The sequence below is a fragment of the Pseudophryne corroboree genome, chromosome 3, assembly GCF_028390025.1.
Source record: "Pseudophryne corroboree isolate aPseCor3 chromosome 3, aPseCor3.hap2, whole genome shotgun sequence".
Taxonomy (NCBI): domain Eukaryota; kingdom Metazoa; phylum Chordata; class Amphibia; order Anura; family Myobatrachidae; genus Pseudophryne; species Pseudophryne corroboree.
In genome coordinates, this window is record NC_086446.1 from 68,308,860 (window position 1) to 68,334,993 (window position 26,134).

General features: G+C 44.9%; 1 protein-coding gene across 3 annotated transcripts in view; it reads right to left on the bottom strand.

Annotated features, from left to right (window-relative positions):
- Nucleotides 1-2,335: 2,335 nt before the first annotated feature.
- LOC135054762 (gastrula zinc finger protein XlCGF57.1-like) overlaps nt 2,336-26,134 on the bottom strand; it is a 96,830-nt gene continuing 73,031 nt past the window's right edge. The window contains exons 3-4 of one of the 3 annotated variants that reach the window (XM_063958082.1): nt 23,499-23,657; nt 2,336-5,063 (exon numbers count right to left, since the gene is read on the bottom strand). In XM_063958082.1, the coding sequence (XP_063814152.1) occupies nt 2,892-4,799 (1,908 nt within the window). In that variant the 5' untranslated portion in view covers nt 4,800-5,063; nt 23,499-23,657 and the 3' untranslated portion in view covers nt 2,336-2,891. Of the gene's footprint in view, nt 5,064-21,618; nt 23,658-26,134 lie in introns of those variants that run through there. The other 2 variants (XM_063958083.1, XM_063958084.1) reach the window with 2 other exon arrangements.

Genomic DNA, 26,134 nt, shown 5'->3' on the forward strand with positions numbered 1-26,134 from the left:
AAAGGTATTCCGGGGGAAGTCATCCCTACTCTGATAAAATCTAGGAAGGAGGTGACGGCGAAACATTATCACCGTATCTGGAGGAAATATGTATCTTGGTGTGAAGCCAAGAATGCTCCTACAGAAGATTTCCACCTGGGCCGTTTTCTCCATTTTCTACAGACAGGAGTGGATATGGGCCTAAAGTTAGGCTCCATTAAGGTGCAGATTTCGGCCCTATCAATATTCTTTCAGAAGGAATTGGCTTCTCTCCCATAAGTCCAGACTTTTGTAAAGGGAGTGCTGCACATCCAGCCTCCTTTTGTGCTCCCAGTGCCACCATAGGACCTTTACGTGGTTTTACATTTCCTTAAATCACACTGGTTTGAACCTCTTCAAACGGTTGAATAAAAATTTCTCACTTGGAAAGTGGTCATGTTGCTGGCCTTGGCATCTGCAAGGCGGGTGTCCGAATTGGCGGCTTTGTCTCACAAGAGCCCCTATCTGATTTTCCATGTGGATCGAGCAGAGTTGAGAACTCGTCCTCAATTTCTACCTAAGGTAGTTTCATATGAACCAACCTATTGTGGTGCCTGTGGCTACGGGTGACTTGGAGGATTCCAAGTCCCTTGATGTGGTCAGGGCCATAAAAATTTATGTAGCCAGGACGGCTCGAGTTCGGAAAACAGAGGCACTGTTTGTCCTGTACGCGGCCAATAAAGTTGGCGCTCCTGCTTCTAAGCAGACTATTGCTCGCTGGATCTGTAACACGATTCAGCAGGCTCATTCTACGGCTGGATTGCCGTTACCTAATTCGGTAAAGGCCCATTCCACTAGGAAGGTGGGCTGTTCTTGGGCGGCTGCCCGAGGTGTCTCGGCATTACAGCTTTGCCGAGCAGCTACTTGGTCGGGTTCAAACACTTTTGCAAAATTCTACAAGTTTGATACCCTGGCTGAGGAGGACCTCATGTTTGCTCAATCGGTGCTGCAGAGTCATCCGCACTCTCCCGCTCGGTCTGGAGCTTTGGTATAATCCCCATGGTCCTTACGGAGTCCCCAGCATCCTCTAGGATGTAAGAGAAAATAAGATTTTAAACCTACTGGTAAATCTTTTTCTCCTAGTCCGTAGAGGATGCTGTGTGCCCGTCCCAGTGCGGACTAATTTCTGCAAGGCTTGTATATAGTTATTGTTTACATATATTACAGTTTAGATCAGTCTTTGGCTGATGCTGTTTTGTTCATACTGTTAACTGGTTTCGTATATTCCATGTTGTACGGTGTGGATGGTGTGGGCTGGTATGTATCTTGCCCTTAGATTAACAAAATCCTTTCCTCGTACTGTCCATCTCTTCTGGGCACAGTTCTTTAACTGAGGTCTGGAGGAGGGGCATAGAGGGAGGAGCCAGTGCACACCCATCTAAAGTCTTTAGAGTGCTCATGTCTCCTGCGGAGCCCATCTATACCCCATGGTCCTTACGGAGTCCCCAGCATCTTCTACGGACTAGGAGAAAAAGATTTACCGGTAGGTTTAAAATCTTATTATTATCCTGTGGATAACCTGTGGACCCTGCCAGAGAAATATTCATTATGATAAGAACTTACCGTTGATAACGTTATTTCTCCTAAGTCCACAGGATCCACAGGGATCCCACCCTGATTCATCTGATTTGAGGGTCCTTTCACTCACTAACCTCTTCTTATTGTATGGAAGTGTGTGCATGTGTGTTCTTCTCGCCTGATTAGGGCTCTCTATGATGCTCCTGCCTTGAGCTTTGGAAAAACAACTGATTTGCCTGAGCCAAGAGGTGGAGATATATGGATGGACCTGTTGCATGCTGGGAGGCTGAAAGCTTTGACCGTTTGGTGCAAATCCGCTGTCTCGTCATCATATCCCAATGTTATCCTGTGGATTTAGGAGAAATAACGTTATCAACGGTAAGTTCTTACCACAACGAATATTTGATGAGCGCCTTTCTCATGATCTTGCACAAGCATAGTGAGAGCTGGAAAGAGGCCCCATCCCCTCCCCAGCTCACACTGGCTACCTATCTACTGGTCACAGCCTCTCTTCTCTCTCCCCCCCCCCCCCCCCCCTCCCATCCCCCAGTGCAGTTTAGACGCACAGGACTGTACTTTGGGGATTTTACTTATTGAGTTCTTGGCTAATTTGTAGCACTTCCAATAGAAATATAACTTTGTAGAAAACACCCCCATAAAACTAAAAAGCTGTCTGTTCAAACAACCTTACATACCATGTAAGTACGGCCCTTACCTTTATTGCCAGCTCCAAAACCATTTGACAAGGACCTGATGGAGCATATATACACACACATATATAATAAAGTTTTATTGCCGTTACCCAAGCACAATAGTGTTGATATTACTAAAATCAAATCTATAGTGTGCAGTTACATTGTATTATTAATAGAAAACAAAGTCCATATTTTACAGGCAAATGCATTAAACACCTATTTTACATTTTTTTTCATTATGAAGAAAATACAAAACGATATGTAGATTCTACCCTCCCCCCCACCATGAAATGTCATTCTTTAATCTACTCCTTTTTCCTTTATACAGCATGACTTCTGTATGAGATATTGTTCTTAGGGTTCCTAGCTGGAAACCTCCCAACATAACGAATGACCACTGTGCAGTTGCGGATCCACTGCTGTTGGAGATGGGCAGCCAATACCGGCTCAGCCGTGACGGAGTGCCTACAGATGCTGTAGCGTCTGCAAAATCAGTACTTCAGCCACTGCCTATACCCACTAAGATCTGTCAGCATGCTACAGTAATCCCCAAATGGAACAGGAGAGCTGAGGCTGCAGGAAGACAGACTCCCTGCAGGACCCCCCAATATAGCTGTCACTGTTCATTATTTCTATGAGTATCTTGCCTATATTTGGTCACTACTGAGCATCGTCAGATATATTACCTTCATGGATTTTTAAATGTTTTTTTAGCTGACTTTTATAGGGAAAGTGCTTAGCGCATTTGGGGCATGAAAGCTGCCTTCTGACTGTGTGAATCTTCCGATGTATGTTGAAGTTTGACTTAGTAGTAAATCCTTTATTGCAGTCGGCACAAGTATAAGGTTTTTCTCCTGTGTGAACCCTCTGGTGGATGATCAGATGGTTTTTCTGCTTGAAACTGCAGCCACACTGGGAACATTCAAATGGCTTCTCAGTGGCGTGGATTTTTCGGTGGTTTATAAGACCGGAACCCGTGCTAAAGTGCTTGCCACAATCGGAGCATATGAATGGCTTCTCTCCGGTGTGTATTCTTAGATGCTTCACAAGTTCTCCATGCCGAATGAAACACTTCCCACAGTCGGAACAGATGTAAGGCTTTTCATCCACGTGGCATCGCTGGTGCCTGAGAAGAAATGCATTGTGGGTAAAACTTTTGCCACAGTCGGGGCAAGAGAATGGCTTCTCCAACGCGCAAAACTTCTGGTGCTTCACAAATTTGTGGTGATTAACGAACCACCTCCCACAGTCAGAGCATGTCAATGTTTTGTCCCCCGCATGCTTCTGCTGGTGGCTTATAAGGTTGTCCTTCCTAGAAAAACACTTCCCACAGTCTGAGCAAGGAAAAGGTTTAGATCCCATGTGAACTCTCATATGTTCTGCAAGGTTTGATTTATTGGAGAATTGCTTCCCGCACTTAGGACACGCAAAGGGTTTTTCCCCGGTGTGGATTCTCCGATGAATTACCAGTTGGGAGTTGCAGGAAAACTGCTTGTTGCATTCGGAACAGTAAAGGTATTTATCAATTTTGTGCACTTTTCGGTGAGCCAACAGGTCACTCTTGAAAGAGAACTGTGCTCCACACTTTGAACAAGTTGATTTTCTTGCTTTCGGAGGATCTCGTGTGGATTTGTCGATTTTGTGGGACTGGATCTGATGGACCAACAGGTCTGACTGGGACAAGAACTGTTCCCAGCAAATTGAACAAGTCGGCTTTTTTCCTTTGTGGGCTTCCCGATGTTTCACAAGATTCCCGTGGTTATTGAAACTTCTCTGGCAGACTGGGCATGTGTACATTGTCTTAACGCTTTGAGAAGATGGAGCTGTGAATTTAATATACTTGCTTCCTTGCGCTAATTGTGGGGGCTTCATTATTTCTTGAACATTTCCACTCCCTTCAATATATTCCCCAGTAAATGTAAAGGCATAAATGTCATTTACTATGAAATTTCCTCCATCACACGAGACAGATTCCACCTTAATATGAGTAGATGGATATTGTGTATTAATGTCAGTGCCTGCGAGGTTTCCTCCTTCATGTGAGGTTAGTTCGTCCTTAATAGGAGTAGATGTATACTGCGTATGATCTGTGGGTGTATAAATGTTGATGTCTGTAAGGTCTCCTCCATTACATGAGACTGATTCCTCCTTAATCTCAGTAGATGTATACTGTATATGATCTATGGGAGTATAATTCTCAGTGTCTGTGGTGCTTCCTCTTTCAGATGAGACTGATTCCACCTTAATATGAGTAGATGTATACTGTGTATGACCTGTGGGTGTATACATGTCAGTGTGTGCGAGGTCTCCTCCATCACATGAGACAGGTTCCTCCTTACTATGAGTAGATGTATACTGTGTATGATATGTGGGTGTATACATATCAGTGTGTGTGAGGTCTCCTCCATCACATGAGACAGGTTCCTCCATAATATGAGTAGATGTATACTGTGTATGACCTGTGGTTGTATACATGTCAGCGTCTGTGAGGTCTCCTCCCTCACATGAGGCTGATTCCTCCTTAATATGACTAGATGTATTTTGTTCATGATATATTGGTGTATACATGTCAGTTCCTGTGAGGTTTCCTCCTTTACACAAGACTGAGTCTTCTTTAACTTGAGTATATATACAATGGTTGTTGCCTGTAAGATTCCTTCCTTTGCGTGAGGCAGTCTTCTGTAATATTTTTCACAACATTTGACAGGTCAAGTTTATGATTTGTTGAGTATATTTTTTCTTGAGTAGGTTTACTTAACCTATAATTTTAATTAGCATGAGCCAAAGTAATAGGAGAGCTGCCCAGTTTTCCATTTAAGTTATTTGAAAGATCTGTTAAAAAAAAGAAATCACGACAATTATTCAAAATGGCCACTTGAAAGGAACAGAGGACCTAATTCAGACCTAATCTCTCCTCTGCGAGTTTGCAGGTTTGTGATCAGACTCGCTGCCCAGTCAGAGTGAAATTCCCCCTGTGCAAGTCTGCATACGCCGTGCGAAAAGGTGCAAACGCCGGTCAGCTGCAAATCCGTTCGCAACTCACTCACCATCTAATGTTTTTCCAGTCTATGCATAGCCCAGGATTTACTCCTACAGTCTGATAGAAACAGACAGATTGGGCTAGAGCTGAAAAAATGCTCCCTGAAAACGCTTGCAAACGCCTGCGTTTTTCTTGACACTCCCAGAAAACGGGCAGTTACCACCCCCAAACGTCCACTTCCTGTCAAACGTCCACTTCCTGCCTAGCGAGAAAAAAAATAATAATCATCGTATTCTTTCGCAGTGTGGCCTCGTGCATGCGCAGTCAATCGATAATCGGCCGCCTTGCGAATTCGCACAACAGCGATCAGGTTTGAATCAGGCCCAAAGTACATTAATAACATTATAATTTGTCTGTTGTCCTATATCAGAGATAATATATAGATGTTTTGATAAAATTTCACTTATAAATTCACAAATGACTTAAAATAATCAATACGGACATAGGTAGAAATTAAAACTTGACTGACCTCTCAACAAAGTTTCTCAAATTCAACAATTATGGATTGTACTTGCCTAATTACCAGGGCGGCATTAGCGGTTTTCATTCTCAATTGTTGGGAAATAAATTGCGATTGATCTTGCATTTCCTGCATAGTTGGCCCAGATATCCTGGATTAAACACTCACACCATTAAACTGTATGACTGAGATTAATCGCCAGCTAATCAGCTGCCTTGCACAATTGAAGGGTATAATGGCACAAAAAAAAAACATTATACAGCAAAAATTATAAAGCACATATGACCGTTTTTAAAACTTGCGCCAAACAGCAAATATAGAGCAGGTACTTCCAGACAAATACTTTTATTGTACCAACGCAAGATGTTAGTATAGTGCATTACTGCAGAGATAATGGTAATGTCTCCCTGAAAATCCTGTGTTTGGGAATAATTGTAGTGATACTGTATGAAATGGTATTTTCCTCTGTAGTGGTGATATACTCCTATTTGGATAAATCAGATAATTTGGAATCCTTCATAAAATGATTCAATCTTTAGATAAAATGTAGTAGAACTCTCCATACCAGTGGTTTTCAGACTTTGTACTCAAGGTATCCTTACAGTCCAGATTAATATATATATATATATATATATATATATATAAAGTCTTTTTGAATATATATAGTCAAGTCTCTTTGAATATGATGCCACAAGCTTGGTACACCTATCTTTGGGCAGTTTTGCCCATTCCTCTTTGCAGCACCTCTCAAGCTCCATCAGGTTGGATGGGTAGCGTAGGTGCACAACCATTTTCAGATCTCTCCAGAGATGTTCAATCAGATTGAACATCTCTGGAGATTGAAGTCTGGACTCTGGCTGGGCCACTCAAGGACATTCACAGAGTTGTCCTGAAGCCACTCCTTTGATATCTTGGCTGTGTGCTTAGGGTCGTTGTCCTGCTGAAAGATGAACCGTTGCCCCAGTCTGAGGTCAAGAGCGCTCTGGAGCAGGTTTTCATCCAGGATGTCTCTGTACATTGCTGCATTCGTCTTTCCTTGTATCCTGACTAGTCTCCCAGTTCCTGCCGCTAAAAAACATCCCCACAGCATGATGCTGCCACCTACCATGCTTCACTGTAGGGAGTTCAATCTTTGTCTTTGTCTCATCAGACCAGAGAATTTTGTTTCTCATGGTCTGAGAGTCCTTCGGGTGCATTTTGTCAAACTCCAGGCAGGCTGCCATGTGCTTTTTACTAAGAAGAAGTGGCTTTTGTCTGGCCAATGTACCATACAGGCCTGATTGGTGGATTGCTGCAGAGATGGATGTCCTTCTGGAAAGTTTTCCTCTCTCCACAGAGGAACGCTGTAGCTCTGACAGAGTGACCATCGAGTTCTTGGTCACCTCCCTGACTAGGGCCCTTCTCCCCCTATCGCTCAGTTTAGGCGGCCGGCCAGCTCTAAGAAGAGTCCTGGTGGTTCAGAACTTCTTCCATTTACGGATGATGGAGGCCACTGTGCTCATTGGGACCTTCAAAGCAGCAGATATTTTTCTGTACCCTTCTCCAGATTTGTGCCTCGAGACAATCCTGTCTCAGAGGTCTACAGACAATTCCTTTGACTTCATGCTTGGTTTGTGCTCATACATACACTGTCACGTGTGGGGCCTTATATAGACAGGTGTGTGCCTTTCCAAATCATGTCCAATCAACTGACTTGACCACAGGTGGACTCCAATTAAGCTGTAGGAATATTTCAAGGATGATTGTTGGAAACAGGATGCACCTGAGCACAATTTTTTTTTTCATGTTGTCATTATGGGATAATGTGTGCCCTTTTAAAAGGTTTTCTGGACTCCTCTTATATACTTAGAGTGGCAGTAAACATTGCTATCGTGCCTCTAGAACTGAAGTGGAGCAAAGCCAACCTTTTCAATTTATACTGTATGATGGTGGCCAGGAGTGTCACCGAAGTGGATATACTAAATATAGGTTTTGAACATGGATATGAGTACATTTCAAAGGTATTCACTGTCATGGTTAACCCATGGACAGGAACCCCTATACAATATATTTGTATTATAACACTCCCACATCTTAAATGTTTAGTGTTTAATAATGGTTCAGATCATGCACAGTGGAGTATATGGTCAAACAAAGCAATTGGAAGATGACACTAGATCACCTTAATAAAGACTCAGCATGGGCCATATTCTGATTGTACTACAAGTTATAATGACATCAATTGAACCGCGCAAAGTGGAAAAATTAGCCCAAATGGTACTACACTTACCCAGTAAGAATTTGCCCCTGCTCACTACCATTTAATTTATAAATGCAGTGTTTTTCTCCGGCAGGGTCCACAGGTTATCCACAGGATAACAATGGGATATGATGGAGCGACAGCGGATTGGCACCAAACGATCAAAAGCTTTCTGGTCTCCCATGATGCAACAGGCCCATCGATATATCCCGCCCACTGGCTCAGGCAAATCAGTTTTTTGTTTGGTGCGGCAGGAGCCGGACCATAGTCAGAGGGCTGCAAGTTTTTTAGCAGTCCTAAGCTTTCTTATGATATTTTTAATAGTCTTACAAGTTTTTGAGTGATCTTTCTAAACAGCGTCTTAGACGCCTAGAAAGAGTCACTCCAACAACTCTCTGCCGGGTCGCGACAACGCTTACCCATAAGTACAGTGCTGTTTCGGCGGGCGTCTGTGTCAGATATACTAGCAGGTCCAGCAAACATTACCAGGCTGTGGCCGGAGCACGGAGAGAATGTAAGGCATCGGTTTCCACTTAGTAGATGGAATAAGGACACAGCCGCACTGTATTGGGAGAAGACTACCAAACAGTAGCTGACGCAGCTGCCACCGCAGGTGTACCAGCGCTAGGCCTTAGGGATCTTAGATACCAGGAATAGCATGAGGCCGCGATCCCTAGGGTTGATGTCAGCAGGGTGAGTCAGATGCTCTCCTGGTCACCCCTCCCCCCCGGTTCATGACCAGTTTCCGCCAAGTCTCCCGCCATGAACTGATTCCTTGCTTCCGTCTCAGACGCTATCACGAGGGGACTCGGTCACAGCAGGCCACTGCGTCGGTGTTCACTGAGCGCTACCACGAGAGACCTAGTCGCAGCATAGACGGCTGTGTGATCATTGCGTCTGTGTTCACTGAATGCTACCATGAGGAGACCCGGTCGCAGCATAGGCGGCTGTATGACCGGTGCATCTGTGTTCACTAAGCGTCTGTGTTCACTATAGGTGCCTGGAGCGGCAGTGTACACTAGTAGCGTCTGTATCCACTCAGCATTCGCTAACGTATTGATCGATCTTGGAAGCGAGGTGAGTCTCCCTGTATCCCACTCTACTGAGTACGGGATATACAGCACTAAATTTCTATCTACTTTTTCAGTATGAATAGTTAAGATAAGTGACTATTGCATATGAGTCTGTGTACATTTACTGTGGTTTTCTTTGCATTGCGTCTGAATACATTAGGGCCCTCATTCCGAGTCGTTCGCTCGGTATTTTTCATCGCATCGCAATGAAAATCCGCTTAGTACGCATGCGCAATATTCGCACTGCGACTGCGCCAAGTAATTTAACAATGAAGATAGTATTTTTACTCACGGCTTTTTCATCGCTCCGGCGATCGTAATGTGATTGACAGGAAATGGGTGTTACTGGGCGGAAACACGGCGTTTTATGGGCGTGTGGTTGAAAACGCTACCGTTTCCGGAAAAAACGCAGGAGTGGCTGGAGAAACGGGGGAGTGTCTGAGCGAACGCTGGGTGTGTTTGTGACGTCAAACCAGGAACGACAAGCACTGAACTGATCGCGCAGGCAGAGTAAGGTTGAAGTTACTCAGAAACTGCAAAGTAGTTTGTAATCGCAATATTGCGATTACATCGGTCGCAATTTTAAGAAGCTAAGATACACTCCCAGTAGGCGTAGGCTTAGCGTGTGTAACTCTGCTAAATTCGCCTTGCGACCGATCAACTCGGAATGAGGGCCTAGATCTGTTTATACATGATTCAGTAAATGTTCGCCTACATACTTAAAAAAGTGTTTGTAGTTGATGATATGCTCATATGACTAATATATAACGTGACTGACTGCTAGTGTGATTGCGGACTTTAATATATGTTTGTCAGTTGTTTCTTCTGATTCTCAATGCTGGTGCATGGGTAGGGTCAGATTGATATCACTTTAGAAGGTTAAAGTGATTACAGTAACAAATTGTGTAGTACACTGTGAAAGTGTTGATTATTTATCATGTCTAAGAGCGGCAAAGGTGACGAAGGTACACTTACAGTAACACAAACACTTATATCATGTTAGTCTTGCAAAACTGTATTATCCTCTCAGGATCTGGTTCAGGATGGCTTATGTGCAAATTGTTTTGCTTTTCAGCAGAATACAAGGCAGATCCCTGTACAACGGCAGGTACAGATGGATCCATCTTGGGCTATGTTTGCACAGACTTTGTCCAGGATAGCTGAATGGATAATTCCTACAGCTTCGGTACCAGGAATGGGGTACCCATCAGTGGCGTAACTAGAAATTTTTCTCCCCCAAGCCAAAAAATTCTTCGGCGCCCCCCCCCACCATCCCCCATAACTGGCACTAGTAAAGGGACAAACATGTGCACGCGGCAAAAAAGGGGTGTGGCTTCATTGAAATGGGCGTGGCTTCGCATAAAGAGGCGTGGCATTGCAGGAAAAGACTACCTTATACCCCAGTTTTGCAACCTGCACGCCCAGACGTTAGCCACCACAGGAAAGAAAAATAATCCTGATTCATGCCCCTTACATTATTTGTCATTTTTCCTCCTTATAGTAATGCCCAGTATACATTATACCACATACTGCAATGGCCCTTAGACATTATGCCGCACACAATAATGCACATGACACAATATGCACACACCGTAATGCCCCCGACACATTATGCCACACACCGTAATGCCTGTGACACATTATGACAGGAATCGCAATGCCCGTTATACATTATGCTACACACTGCAATGCCCCTGATACATTATAGCACAAACAATGTCTGTGACACATTATGACACACACCGCAATGACCCTGAGACATCATACCACATACCACAATGCCCGCGATATAGTATACAACACACCGTAATGCCTGACACATTATGACACACACCGCAATGTCCGTGATACATTATGCCACACACTGCAATGACCCTGAGACATTATACCACATATCACAATGCCCGTGATATATTATACCATACACCGTAATGCCTGTGACACATATCGCAATGTCCATTATATCCTACGCCACACATCGCAATGCCCGTTATACATTATGCCACACTGCATGCCCCTGAGACATTTTACCACATACAATGCCCGTGATATAGTATGCCACACACTGTAATGCCTGTGACACATTATGACACACATCGCAATGTCCGTGATACATTATGCCACACACCGTAATGCCCATTACACATTAAGTCCTACAGTAAGGCTTCTAATTACTTTTAAATTACCTGCTCGTTGCCAGGGGTTTCATGCTCTTGGTTCCATGCACGGTGCCAGGGGTTTTCATGCTCAGGGTCTCATGCTCATTGCCAGGGGTTTCATGTACTGGGTGTCATGCTCGTTGCTAGGGGGTAGTGCTTGTTGCTAGGGCTGTGCTCCCAGTGCCAGATATTCCCCCACAGTGCCAGGTACTCACATGCCCCAGTGCCAAATATAGCCCCCCCATGTGCCAGGTACACATATACCCCCCCCCCCCAGTGCCACATATGCCCCCAGTGCCAGATATTCCCCCACAGTGCCAGGTACTCACATGCCCCCAGTGCCAAATATAGCCCCCCCACCCCATGTGTCAGGTATACATATACCCCCACAGTGCCACATATGCCCTCAGTGCCAGATATTCCCCCACAGTGCCAGGTACTCACATGCTCCCAGTGCCAAATATAGCCCCCCATGTGTCAGGTACACATATACCCCCCCCCCCAGTGACACATATGCCCCCTGAAGTGCTCCCCCTCCCCCTGTGCCGAATATGCTCCCCCAGTGCCAGCGTCCGCATGTCAATCTGCTGTCTCCTCCCTCCCCCGCTGTTTTGTGATGGAGGGACACGGAGGCACAGCGCGCGCCTCTCCTGTGTCCCTCCTGCGTCTCCGGTGGGTCTGTTAAAGGAAGTGGCGGTTCGTGAGCCAATCAGAGCTCACGAACGGCACTTCATTTATTAGACCCGCCGGAGACCCAGGGGGGACACAGGAGAGGCGCGCACTGTGCCTCCGTGTCCCTCCATCACAGCAGCGGAGGGGGAGGAGACAGCAGATTGTCAATCTGCGCTAAATCAGTGGCGGCGCCCCCGCAGCCCTGCGCCCCCAAGCCACCGCGAGGGCTGCGGGGGCAGTAGTTACGCCACTGGTACCCATACATGCAGCTCCTTACCTACGGTATATAATTTTCCTCAGCAGCTTCTCAAATTAAACAAGCTGATAAACCGATGGTAAGTAAATCTTCACCTTCACAGGCTACACATGACGATTCACCGGAAGATGAAAGCTCAGTTTACTCTACTTCGACATACTAAGAGGAGGAAGAAGATCTCAGCTCAGTGGATATAGTTGAATTAATTAGAGCAATGAAGGCCATTCTATCCTTAGAAGATGTAGCAGAGCCTGTGTTAAAAACCAAGGCACCTGTATTTAAACGTCTTAAAACAGTTAAGACTGAGTTTCCAGGGTCAGACCAGCTGACAGAAATCATGGAAGAGGCTTGGCCAGCATCCAATAAAAACACAGAATTCCTAAAAAATGGTATTCCAATTCTCCTTTTCCAGCCGGGGACTGTTTAAAAAGAGAGGTGGCTCCTAAAGTAGATACGCATGTGATTCGACTAGTGCGAAAATCTATATTGCCTTTGCCGTCAACATCATTAAATGATGTCACAGATAGGAAAGTGGATGATTTTCTAAAAGCCATATTTTCCCTGTCTGGAGCAGTCATATGGCCAGCCATGGCTTCAGCTTGGATGGCAAAGGCAGTGGCAAAAATCCTATATAGCTCATATTAAACAGGCTGCAGTTTTCTTGGAAGAAGCTGCATTAGATATGGGTACTATTGCTTCTAGGGCATCAGCCTCAACAATCGCTGCTCGCAGAGCAGTTTGGTTATGTACGTGGAAAGCTGATTCAGAATCTAAGAAGGTTTTGGAATCTTTGCCCTTTTCTGGAAATATTCTGTTTGGTAAAGAATTGACAGATATTCTGGAGTCAGAAGCAGACTCCAAGAAGGTCAAGTTTCCTTCCACATATAACCCCAAACCTAGGGGTCCGGTTTTCCGGCCCTTACGGTCTCAAGGAAAAGCAAAGGGAAAAAGTGATCGTAAGCAGCCCCAATACAGTAAGTTTGGTAAGTCATAAAAGCATTGGGTTACCAAAGGGCCCGCTTCCAAACCAGAAGATAAGCCAACAGCCTGATGGTGCGGGCCTTCTCCTGGGGTACCCCAGGGTAGGGGGCCAACTTCTTCAGTTTGCACAGATCTGGCAACAGTCTACAACAGATGGCTGGGTGCAAGAAGCGGTATCTCTAGGTTACGTTTTTCCCTTCAAGAAGCATCCTCCTCGAAGGTTCTTCTGCACCAGCCCGTCTCGGGTAGAGACAAAGGCCAGGGCTTTGCAAGAAGCAGTTAGTCAGGAGTTGTCATTTCAGTACCCCCTGCACGACGAGGACAGGGTTTTAACTCCATCCTGTTTTTGGTTAAGAAGCCATATGGGTCATTTCGGCCCATTCTCAATCTCAAAATGCTAAACAAATATATTTGGGTACCGAGGTTCCACATGGAGACGTTACGCTCCATAGTTTTGGCCATGGAACCAGGGGATTATATGGTATCCCTGGATATTCAGGATGCTTACCTACATGTTCCTATAGTACTGTCCCATCAGTGTTATCTCAGGTTTGCCATCCTCCAGCAGCATTTTCAGTTCCAGGCCCTACCCTTTGGGTTAGCCACATCCCCCAGAGTATTTACCAAGATTATGGTGGTTATGGCAGCTTATCTCCGCAAGCAGGGGATAAGAATTTTTCCATACCTCGACGACCTTTTAATCCTGGCACAATCACAGGAATTGCTCCTGTGCCATCTCCAGCAGACAATAACATGTCTGCAGAGACATGGGTGGCTCATAAAGTGGCCAAAATCATCTCTGGTGCCCTCACAACGGATGACTCACTTGGGGGCTGCACTGGATTCAGGTCTGCAGAAAGTATTTTTACCTTGGAACAAGATATCCAAGGTACAGTCAAAGATTCAGGACTTGTTACGCAGTCAAAAGGTATCCATTCACGCAGCAATGCGAGTGATGGGTTTGATGGTGTCAACATTCTACATGGTGGAGTATGTATAATTCCACTCAAGACTCCTGCAGCGTCTGATTCTGGCCAGATGGAATGGAGTACATCAGACAATAAAGAAACAGACTATGGTACTTCCAGTAAAGGTAAGAAAGTTATTAGCCTGGTGGCTACAGACATCCCATCTAGACAAGGGGAGACCCCTTTTGATATCAGATTGGGAGATCCTGACAACAGATGCCAGTCTGCAGGGCTGGGGAGCAGTGTCCGGAAGGTTATGGTTTCAGGGACAATGGACCACAGAAGAAAGTTGCCTGCCAATAAACCTGTTGGAACTTCGGGCCATATACATGGCATTGATTCAGGCAAAGGACACTCTGCAAGGAAAACCAGTCCAGATCCACTCAGACAATGCAACGGCAGTAGCGTACCTCAACCATCAAGGCGGATCTCGTAGCCAAAAAGCAATGAAGGAGGTAAGTCACATACTAAAGTGGGCAGAACTCCATCTTCCAGCCTTGTCCGCAGTATTCGTACCGAAGTCCTAAACTGGGAAGCGGACTTTCTCAGTCGACACACCATTCAACCAAGCGAATGGGCTCTACACCCAAGGTCTTTCAGACTCTAGTAGACAAATGGGGGTTGCCAGAGATAGATCTCATGGCATCCCGCCTGAACAACAAAGTGCTCGCATACAGGTCAAGAACAAAGGATCCTGGAGCGATCTTTGTGGACGCCTTGTCGGTGAGATGGGACTTTCATCTGGCTAATCTGTTTCCTCCGATCACCCTGTTACCCAGGGTGGTGAGGAAAATAAAGCAAGCAAAGGGTGCTGTGATTCTAATAGCTCCAGCTTGGCCCAGAGAATGGTACACAGATCTGCAGAGAATGTCGATGGATGCTCCACTTCTGCTCCCTCAACGTCCAGATCTACTGATGCAGGGTCCCTGTTATCACAGACATCTGGATCGACTGTCTTTGACGGCGTGGCTCTTGAAACCTCTATCCTAAAGTCAAGAGGATTCTCTGAACAGGTAATTCAAACAATGTTCAGAGCAAGGAAACCCTCCTCAGCTCGCATTTATCACCGAATATGGCAGGCATATATTCATTGGTGCAGTGAAGGGGGTATGGACCCGAAATCTTTTAGAGTTTCCAGGGTCCTAGCATTCCTTCAGGTAGGAATGGATAAAGGTTTGAAGGTGGCTTCCTTGAGAGTGCAGGTATCGGCATTGACTGTTTGGTTCCAAAAGCAAATTGCCAATTTACAGGATGTGCATACTTTTTTCCAGGGTATGCTGCACATTCAACCTCCCTTTGTTCCGTCTGCAGTACTGTGTGACTTATGTTTAGTCCTGAAAGCACTTCAAGTTGCCCCATTTGAACCACTTAACAAGGTGAATCTTAAATGGTTGACAGCAAAAGTATTCTTACTACTGACTATGGCATCAGCTGGAAGAGTATCAGATTTAGGAGCGCTGTCATGTCGTTCCCCATTTCTGATTTTTTATCCAGATAAAGCAGTTCACAGAACTAGGTCTGGGTATCATCCAAAGGTGGTGTCTAAATTCCACCTTAATGAAGAAATTGTAGTCCCGGCTTTTCATGTATCGGGACTTTCTGTGGGAGATGCGTCGCTGGACGTAGTCCGGGCATTATGGATCTACGAGGATCGTACCAGTGCCATCAGAAAGACAGATTCTCTCTTCATTCTCTACGGATTTCTCAAGAGAGGATGGCCTGCTACTAAACAGACGCTGGCAAGATGGCTTCGAATGACGATTTCAGAAGCATATTCTCAAGCTGATCTCCCTGTTCCGGCTAATGTCTCTGCTCACTCTACTCATAAGGTAGGTCCTTCATGGGCAGCACAACATGGTGCTTCAGCAGAACAGATATGTAAGGCAGCCACATGGTCTTCCATTAACACATTCATTAGACATTATGCCTTGGATACTTTTGCCTCTCATGACGCTGAATTCGGGCGTAAGGTTCTCCTGTCCAATCAGGAGCATCCCCACCACTAAATTGCTTTGGGAAATCCCATTGTTATCCTGTGGATAACCTGTGGACCCTGCCAGAGAAATATACGTTATGGTAAGAACTTACCGTTGATAACGGTATTTCTCCTAAGTCCACAGGTTCCACAGGGATCCCATCCTGACGCACCCGATTTGAGGATCTACTCACTAACCTCTTCCTTCTTGTATGGAAGGGTGTGCATGTGTGTTCTTCTCGCCTGATTAGGTCTCTACATGATGCTCCTGCCTTGTGCTTTGGAATACAACTGATTTGCCTGAGCCAGTGGGCGGGATATATGGACGGGCCCGTTGCATGCTGGGAGGCCAGAAAACTTTTGATCATTTGGTGCCAATCCGCTGTCGCTCCATCATATCCCATTGTTATCCTGTGGAACCTGTGGCCATAGGAGAAACACCGTTATCAACGGTAAGTTCTTACCATAACGTATATATTTCTTGCATTACCAGATCTCATAGCTTGAAATGACCTTCATGGGAATCAAAAGAAAATTCAAATGGGCACAGAAGGCAAACAAAATAATTCTCCCAAACAGTGAGTGCGTTAACAAGTTCACTAAACAAACACTTGAGAAATGCAAGAAATATGTTGCAATGAAGTCTGTATTAGTAAGGTTTAACTTACTGTTTGATTGCTTTGTCGAAGTCGGAAAATATTACAGTACACACATCACGTACAAACTCCACACAGATGGCCTCCGTGCGCGTACTTGTTCTGCCGTGTGTGCGCATATTCACAAGTTGCGTATGACCGCTCACGCGGTCCTTCGTATTAGCGTGTGGTATGAGTAATTACGGTAGCATTTGTATTCACATGGACAAGCCACAAAGACATATCTCATATTTAATCCACATAGGGGGTCATTCCGAGTTGTTCGCTCCAAGCTGCTTTTAGCAGCTTTGCACACGCTAAGCCGCCGCCTACTGGGAGTGAATCTTAGCTTATCAAAATTGCGAACGAAAGATTAGCAGAATTGCGAATAGACACTTCTTAGCAGTTTCTGAGTACCTTCAGACTTACTCGGCATCTGCGATCAGTTCAGTCAGTGTCGTTCCTGGTTTGACGTCACAAACACACCCAGCGTTCGCCCAGACACTCCTCCGTTTCTCCAGCCACTCCCGCGTTTTTCCCAGAAACGGTAGCGTTTTTTCACACACACCCATAAAACGGCCAGTTTCCGCCCAGAAACACCCACGTCCTGTCAATCACATAACGATCACCAGAACGAAGAAAAAACCTCGTAATGCCGTGAGTAAAATACCTAACTGCATAGCAAATTTACTTGGCGCAGTCGCACTGCGGACATTGCGCATGCGCATTAGCGACTAATCGCTCCGTTGCGGGGAAAAAAATAACGAGCGAACAACTCGGAATGACCCCCATAGTGCACAATGTACACAAAGGCCCTCATTCCGAGTTGTTCGCTCGCTAGCTGCTTTTAGCAGCTTTGCACACGCTAAGCCGCCGCCTACTGGGAGTGAATCTTAGCTTTGCAGAATTGCGAACGAAAGATTAGCAGAATTGCGAATAGAAATTTCTTTGCAGTTTATGAGTAGCTCGAGACTTACTCTGCCACTGCGATCAGTTCAGTCAGTTTCGTTCCTGGTTTGACGTCACAAACACACCCAGCGTTCGCCCAGACACTCCCCCGTTTCTTCAGACACTCCCGCGTTTTTCCCAGAAACGGCTGCGTTTTTTCGCACACACCCATAAAACGGCCAGTTTCCGCCCAGAAACACCCACTTCCTGTCAATCACACTCCGATCACCAGAACGATGACATTTCTTCGTTAAGCCGTGAGTAGAATACCAAACTTTTTAGCTAATTTACTTGGCGCAGGCGCACTGCGAACGTTGCGCATGCGCAGTTTGCGACTAATCGCTGCGTTGCGAAAAAAACTTACGAGCGAACAACTCGGAATGAGGGCCAAAGTCCACACGCACCACACCAGCAAGTTATACTTGTTTAAAAGGTACAACAACAAAGGGATTCACCTTTGCAGGATATGAGGGGGCAGCATTAGGTTGTGAGGTGGTGTTTGGTATCCAACTGTAGGGTATTTTAAGGGCAACATTCCGGTAGCAGTTTGCAGAAGATAGCACGCTCCTGCGCATAATTATGCGCAGGAACAGGATATTAATATTATACTGTGTTTACTGTACTCTGATATTCGGCGGGAACCCAGTGGAGACCAACTGCAAGCACACGTGGACCAGACATCGCCCACCTATTCAAACCAACCTATGACCCCTCCTGTACTGTAAATGACTAGCCCTTTGTCCTATAGATGAAGAGGTTACAGTTTATATTGTATTGTGTTTTGACCAACTGTATAAAAGCCAAGCTGCCAAGCCGGTCATTCATCTCTCTCTAAAGGTCATCTTGCTTGATTGACTGAGCACCGGACCGTGTGGCGCTGGCGAAACCAAACGTATGTACCATTGATTGTAGTCTCTTTTCTGTTATTGTATATCTGTTGTAACCCCCTTTCAGCAATTATATGTTGGTGGGTCGGATCCCAACATCTTAAATATAATTAGTGTCGTGTCTCCTTCCTGCTAAGGTTTAAAGTGTATTTCAGTCACACGTGCAGCTGCATTGTGCTCTCAGTGGGGTAAATTTACTAAGATTCGTAATTTTCCGTTTGAGGTCAAAGTTCAATCACGAATGACATCGAAAGTGTAAATATGCAACTTTTTGAATTTAGTACGACTAATTTACTAAGCTGCCGTATTCTGCATTTTCGGTTTTACCGATGTCATTCGTTTTTTAGGCAGTGTTTTACGTGAGTGACTTGTAAAACACTGCCGACTTTAATACAATGAATCTCGGCCGGATCTGAGAGATCCGTGCTGGGCTTCATTGTGCACTTTAAAAAAAAAAAAAAAATCAGTGTTAAATTAAAAAAAAAAAAAAAATGCGTGGGGTCCCCCCTCCTAAGCAAAACCAGCCTCGGGCTCTTTGAGCCGGTCCTGGTTGCAAAAATATGGGGGGGGAAAAAATGATAGAGGTTCCCCCATATTTAAACAGCCAGCACCGGGCTCTGCGCCTGGTCCTGGTTCCAAAAATACGGGGGACAAAAAGCGTAGGGGTCCCCCGTATTTCTGAAACCAGCACCGGGCTCCACTAGCCAGATACATAATGCCACAGCCGGGGGACACTTTTCTATAGCTCCCGGCGGCCCTGGCATTACATAACCAACTAGTCACCCCTGGCCGGGGTACCCTGGAGGAGTGGGGACCCCTTCAATTAAGGGGTCTCCCCTCTCCAGCCACCCAAGGACCGGGGGTGAAGCCCGAGGCTGTCCCCCCCCATCCATGGGCTGCGGATGGGAGGCTGATAGCCGTTGTGTAAAAAAATGAATATTGTTTTTAGTAGCAGTACTACAAGTCCCAGCAAGCCTCCCCCGCAAGCTGGTACTTGGAGAACCACAAGTACCAGCATGCGGAGGAAAACCGGGCCCGCTGGTACCTGTAATACTACTACTAAAAAAATACCCCAATAAAAACATAAGACACACACCTTGAAAGTATAACTTTAATACATACATACACACCTCCATATACACATACTTACCTTATGTTCACACGAGGGTCGGTCCTCTTCTCCATGTAGAATCCATGGTGTACCTGTGGAAAAAATTATACTCACATACTCCAGTGTAGAAGCCTCTTGTAATCCAGTTGTAATCCAGGTACTTGTCAAAATAAAAAAACGGACACCCGACCTCGCACTGAAAGGGGCCCCATGTTTTCACATGGGACCCCTTTCCCCGAATGCCAGGAACCCCCTCTGACTTATGTCTAAGTGGGTTCCATCAGCCAATCAGGGAATGCCACGTTGTGGCATCCTCCTGATCGGCTGTGTGCTCCTGTACTGAGTGACAGGCGGCACACGGCAGTGTTACAATGTAGCGCCTATGCGCTCCATTGTAACCAATGGTGGGAACTTTGTGGTCAGCGGGTGACCGAAAGTAACCTCACCGCTGACCACAAAGTTCCCACCATTGGTTACAATGGAGCGCATAGGCGCTACATTGTAACACTGCCGTGTGCCGCCTGTCATACAGTACAGGAGCACACAGCCAATCAGGAGGGTGCCACAACGTGGCGCTCCCTGATTGGCTGAAGAAACCCTCTTAGACATAAGTCAGAGGGGGTTTCTGGCATTCAAGGAAAGGGGTCCCATGTGAAAACATGGGGCCCCTTTCAGTGCGAGGTCGGGTGTCCGTTTTTTTATTTTGACAAGTACCTGGATTACAAATGGATTACAAGAGGCTTCTACACTGGAGTATGTGAGTATAATTTTTTCCACAGGTACACCATGGATTCTACATGGAGAAGAGGACCGACCCTCGTGTGAACATAAGGTAAGTATGTGTATATGGAGGTGTGTATGTATGTATTAAAGTTATACTTTCAAGGTGTGTGTCTTATGTTTTTATTGGGGTATTTTTTTAGTAGTAGTATTACAGGTACCAGCGGGCCCGGTTTTCCTCCACATGCTGGTACTTGTGGTTCTCCAAGTACCAGCTTGCGGGGGAGGCTTGCTGTGACTTGCAGTACTGCTACTAAAAACAATATTCATTTTTTTACACAACGGCTATCAGCCTCCCATCCGCAGCCCATGGATGGGGGGGGACAGCCTCGGGCTTCACCCCTGGCCCTTGGGTGGCTGGAGGGGGGGGGAACCCCTTGATTGAAGGGGTCCCCACTCCTCCAGGGTACCCCGGCCAGGGGTAACTAGTTGGTTATGTAATGCCAGGGCCGTAGGGAGCTATATAAAAGTGTCCCCCGGCTGTGGCATTATGTATCTGGCTAGTGGAGCCCGGTGCTGGTTTCAGAAATACGGGGGACCCCTACGCTTTTTGTCCCCCGCATTTTTGGAACCAGGACCAGGCGCAGAGCCCGGTGCTGGTTGTTTAAATATGGGGGAACCTCTATCATTTTTCCCCCCATATTTTTGCAACCAGGACTGGCTCAAAGAGCCCGAGGCTGGTTTTGCTTAGGAGGGGGGACCCCACGCAATTTTTTTCCAAAAAATAAACACTTTCCCATCCCCTTCCCACTGATAAACATGCACGGATCTCATGGATCCGTGCATGCCTATCCAAACACGGGGAAAAAAAGCAGGTCTGCTTTTTTTTTAACACTTTTTCACGAATTGTATTTCAGCACGGCAGTGTTTGGCTATTGTCGGCAGTGTTTGTGATTTGCGCTTTTTAGTAAATTCACGATTTCTACCAAATTGCAGGCGTATTTGACCGATGGTGTATTGATTCGTGTTTTTTTCCGAGGACTTCCAAAATATTACGAATGCCCTCATCACTGCCGAGATTTTTGCTTAGTAAATTCCCGACATGACACTTTGAAGAAAAAACGGCATCTCGGTCAAAATCGGGAGCTTAGTAAATATACCACAGTGTGTCACAGAAGATGTTCCGCAACATTTTCACGATTGAAAGGAATCAACTCAAACTGGTCTACATTGATAAATATGGAAATTTATTAGAATGCAATACATATCTTTGACCTTCTAGAATTACATGTAACTATAACAACAAAATCATAGGACCATGGTAAGGTGGACTAAAAAAAGAGCAGAGGAAGTGATTAAACTAAATGCCACCCAAACAATCAAAAAGAAAAATTTACTCATGTTTTCTTAGACTAATAACATATAGACGGTATAAACAAGTCGAAGATTTTTTCAAGTTTAGCAGTCACTGAGCGTCATCGGAGTGACTTTGCAGATGTTCTTTTAATTTACTTTTGTAAGGGAAATGTTTACCGCATTCAGGGCAGGAAAGTTGCCTCCTAATCGTGTGAATTCTCTGATGTATATTAAAGTTTGACTTTGTAGTGAACCCTTTACCGCACTCAGAACAGGTATAAGGCTTCTTTACCATGTGGACTCTCTGATGTCTAATGAGGTTGTTTTTCTGCTTGAAGCTATTGCCACACTGGGAACATGCAAAGGGCTTTTCCGTGGTGTGGATTTGCTTGTGGTTGATAAGGCCTGACCCGGTGCTAAAACATTTCCCACATTCGGCACAGACAAAAGGCTTCTCGCCGGTGTGAGTTCTCTGATGCTTGACCAGCTCACCTTGCCTCAGGAAACATTTATCACATTTTGAGCAAGTGAAAGGTTTCTCGTCTACGTGAGTCCGTTCGTGTCGAAGGAGCATGGCTTTATGGGTGAAACACTTCCCACAAAGGGCACAGCAGAATTGCTTCCCCAATGTATGAAATTTCTGGTGTCGAATAAATTTGTGTTCATCGACAAAACACCTTCCACAATGGGAGCATGTGAAGATTACGTCTCCCTGATGAATCCTCTGGTGACTAATGAGATTATCCTTTCGTGCGTAAGACTTTCTACAAACCGTGCAACAGAACTGCTTCGACCCGGTGTGAACCCTCATGTGTTCCGCAAGGTTTGATTTATTGGAAAACCGTTTATGGCAATCGGAACACGCGAATGGCTTCTCGCCGGTATGAATTCTTTGATGGATGACCAGATGAGAGTAGCTACTGAACATTTTATCACATACGGGGCAGTACAAACTTCTGCACGCTCTGTGGGTTCGTACGTGCGCTGAGAGATCAGTTTTATTGCAGAAGTCAGCCCCACACTCTGGGCATGTCATCGTCTTCCCTTTGTGCGTCTCTCGGTGTCTTACGAGATTGCCATGATTATTGAAACTCCTCTTACAAACAGGGCAAGTGTACATGGTCTGGAGAGATGACAAAGCAGATTTGTCTACCGGGGGCTTGTTTTTTATTGGGGGTTTACCAACACCCTCAATATACTCTCCAGTAACTGTAAAAGAATAGATGTCCGTGTCCAAGAGACTTAATTTTTTGCAAGGTACCAATTCTTCCTTACTAGGAGTCAAAGTATGATTTGTGGATGTGTGACTATCGGTGACTGTGATGTCATTACACAAGACTGATTCCTCCTTAATATGAGTCGATGTATATTGTACCTGATATGTGGGTGTATATTTGTCAGCGTCTATGAGGTTTCCTTCACCACAGGAGACTGGTTCCTCCTTAATATGAGTAGATGTATAATGTGGATGATCTGTGGGTGTATCAATGTCAGTGACTGCGGGGTTTCCTCTTTCAACTGAGCTGGACTCTTCCTTAATAAAAGTAGATGTATACTGTGTATGACCTGTGGGTGTATACATGCCAGTGTCTGTGAGGTCTTCTCCATCACATGAGACGGACTCCGCCTTAATATGAGTAGATGTATACTGTGGATGATCAGTGGGTGTATCAATGTCAGTGTCTGTGGGGTCCACCCTTTCACACGACACAGACTCCTCTTTAACATGATATTCTGAACTACACTCTATATTCATCATGGGTGTGGTGATATTTAGGACACTTAACTCCTCATGTGAAGTTGGCTCCCCCATCGTGTGTTTCAAACAGGCGCTCATGTTTTTGTGTTATTTCCTTGGCGTACAAAAGGTTTAGTCTTCACTTAAACAGTTGGATGTAGAAGTTTGGGTACTGAATCCTCCAGATCATGCCCAGCCTCTCAAAGACCTGTTAGAGAGAAATACAAAGTAAGTACTTATCGTTTACAGACGGCATTTCCCTGAATCTTAACTCCCAAAACGGGTCTAAAAAATAAAGGTTTTACTTTGAAGGTCTTTATACTTAGAATTTTTTTCAGATGTCAGTGAGGCTTGCCTCTCGCTCCTTGTTTTATTGACGGAAAAAGCATAGTTTACAACAGCACACTTAAATACACAGTAGTAAAATACTAATAGCGCTAAATACTAAAAAAAGCAATCGTGACATATTAGGTACATAAATTAGTGAAATGACAGTGGCCGTGCCACAAAATGCTCACGAAGCTCACACTTTAATCTGATGTAAAAAGAAACAGACACAAAGGACATTGCGCCTCCTGTACCAAACCATTCGACCTTACCAAGGTATAACGTTTAAAAAATGTCCAGTGTCCTTGTCTCCTTCAACAAGTAGCTTTCCAGTATGGGTTTAGTAGAATGCACTTTAGAAAAACTTATTACACTATGTAAAAGTGATTGGACCCATGCAAGGGAAATGGTGTGCAGCAGACACGTGTTCATGAATATAGAAAATGGGTAGAGGGGCACCAATTAGATCATCTGCTAACAAAATGGCTTGCCGGAAGGAGCTAACCGAGTTTGAAAAGGCGATCATCGTAGTCTTTGTGAGGTCATGTTTCCAGGGCGATGCTGGACTTGTATACAGAAGATTCAGTAACCCGGATGTACTGGCCATCTCAGAGTCCAGATATTAACCCCAGTGAGATCCCCAGTGGGAACCTCTGGGACGAACTGGAGAGACAGGTGCGTTCTAGGCTGACTCGACCTTCTTCAGTGTCACAGTTGGTCACTATACTTAAGGCAGAATGGCAAACCATACCGTCTGCTGTTGTCAAGGAACTTGTGGACAGCTTGCTAATAAGGGTGTCTGCATTAATTACTGCATGGGGTGGACCTTCAAAGTACTGACATCAATAAAATCTCATTGATCTATTTGCTGTCAGCGTCCAATCACTTTTGTCAACATAGTGTACTTTTAAACGGTCTTTTAACCTGTGTTACCCTACATGCTTCCACATGAAAAAGTACTTTGACCCACAAGCTACATTGGGCATTAGCATCCAGTCGCTTCTTATTTAGACTCCACTGTTCGCAGATGTTTTCTTGGGTCTTCTTCGACTTCTGGTCACCTTGTGTCCTTGTGACTCCTCTTCATCCATGACTTCGTTTCAAGGGAATATTCAAAATCAGCAAATTCTCTTCTTTGTAGTCACTTCCAGTTGGTTATTTTTTTTCAAATTTAATAATCACCTTTCTCTACAGTCTATGTAGAAAACACTCAAATGCTGTATATTTGTCCACCCCGGAACTTTTCCAGTTCAATACCTTTTAGATTCCTCCTGGTTTATCCATAACGTTGAAATTAATAAAAAATTGTAGCTCGTAATTTGGCCACAAATAAGGAAGACCAAACTGCTCCATGCTAGCCGTCAATGGCAATGGGCCTGATAATTGGAATTTTACATGGGCATTTACATTTTCCAGCCCCAATGAGGATTCCAAACATGTGGCAGGGAAAAAGGGGAAAGGAAAATGCCTCACTTGTTTTCCAGAATAGAAAATTAAATGAGCATTTTAAAATGTATTTTACATTGTTATAGAGCCTGCGAGCAAGCTGTGGCCTTTGATAAACCAAACTGTACTCTGTATGTCCACCTAAAGTATTTCTTCTACAAGACTGAAGCCATACATTCTTAATGATTAGTCTATGAAAAATCGTATCTGGTCACAGGAAACTTGAAGCAGAGATGTTGACCTTCACGGATTTTACATTTCAATAACCCCGCACTGATTTTCATCCTAATGGTCTAAATCAGTGGTTCTCAAACTCGGTCCTCGGAACCTCACACAGTTCACGTTTCCAGGTCGCCCAGCAAATGCACTGCGTGTCACCAACTGTCACATTTCAAAAGTCCACAGGTGACCTGGAAAACATGAAGTGTGTGCGGTCCTGAGGACCGAAGTTGAAAACCTGTGGTCTAAATTGATTATAACACAACATTCACAAGAACTTACAACACTCATTCTACATGGGGTGCCATGATTAAGGACACCTCCTGAGGCCCCTGCTCTAGGCTTTTCGAGAGCAGAGTGGGGGCAAAGGAAGCTTTTTTGACAGTCCTTAATTTAAATTTTGCTATGGAGATGTCCTCTGACTGAGGATGTCCTAAGAATGTAGAGTAGGGCTAAAATGGTGTAAAGTGCAAAATTAGTAGGCATCTTATTATGTGTTATAAAAAAAAAAAAAAAAAAAAAAAAACCTAAGCCATATTTTTATAGCAAATACTTTTATTGATGCTAAATGGAGGCAGTGAATAAAAGAGGTTATTCTACTAACTTTGTATGCCAGTGTTATTTACACACTGGTTTTGAAAGTAAAAAGGAGCTTACAATGCCAATGCAATCTTAATTTTACTAATCATTAGG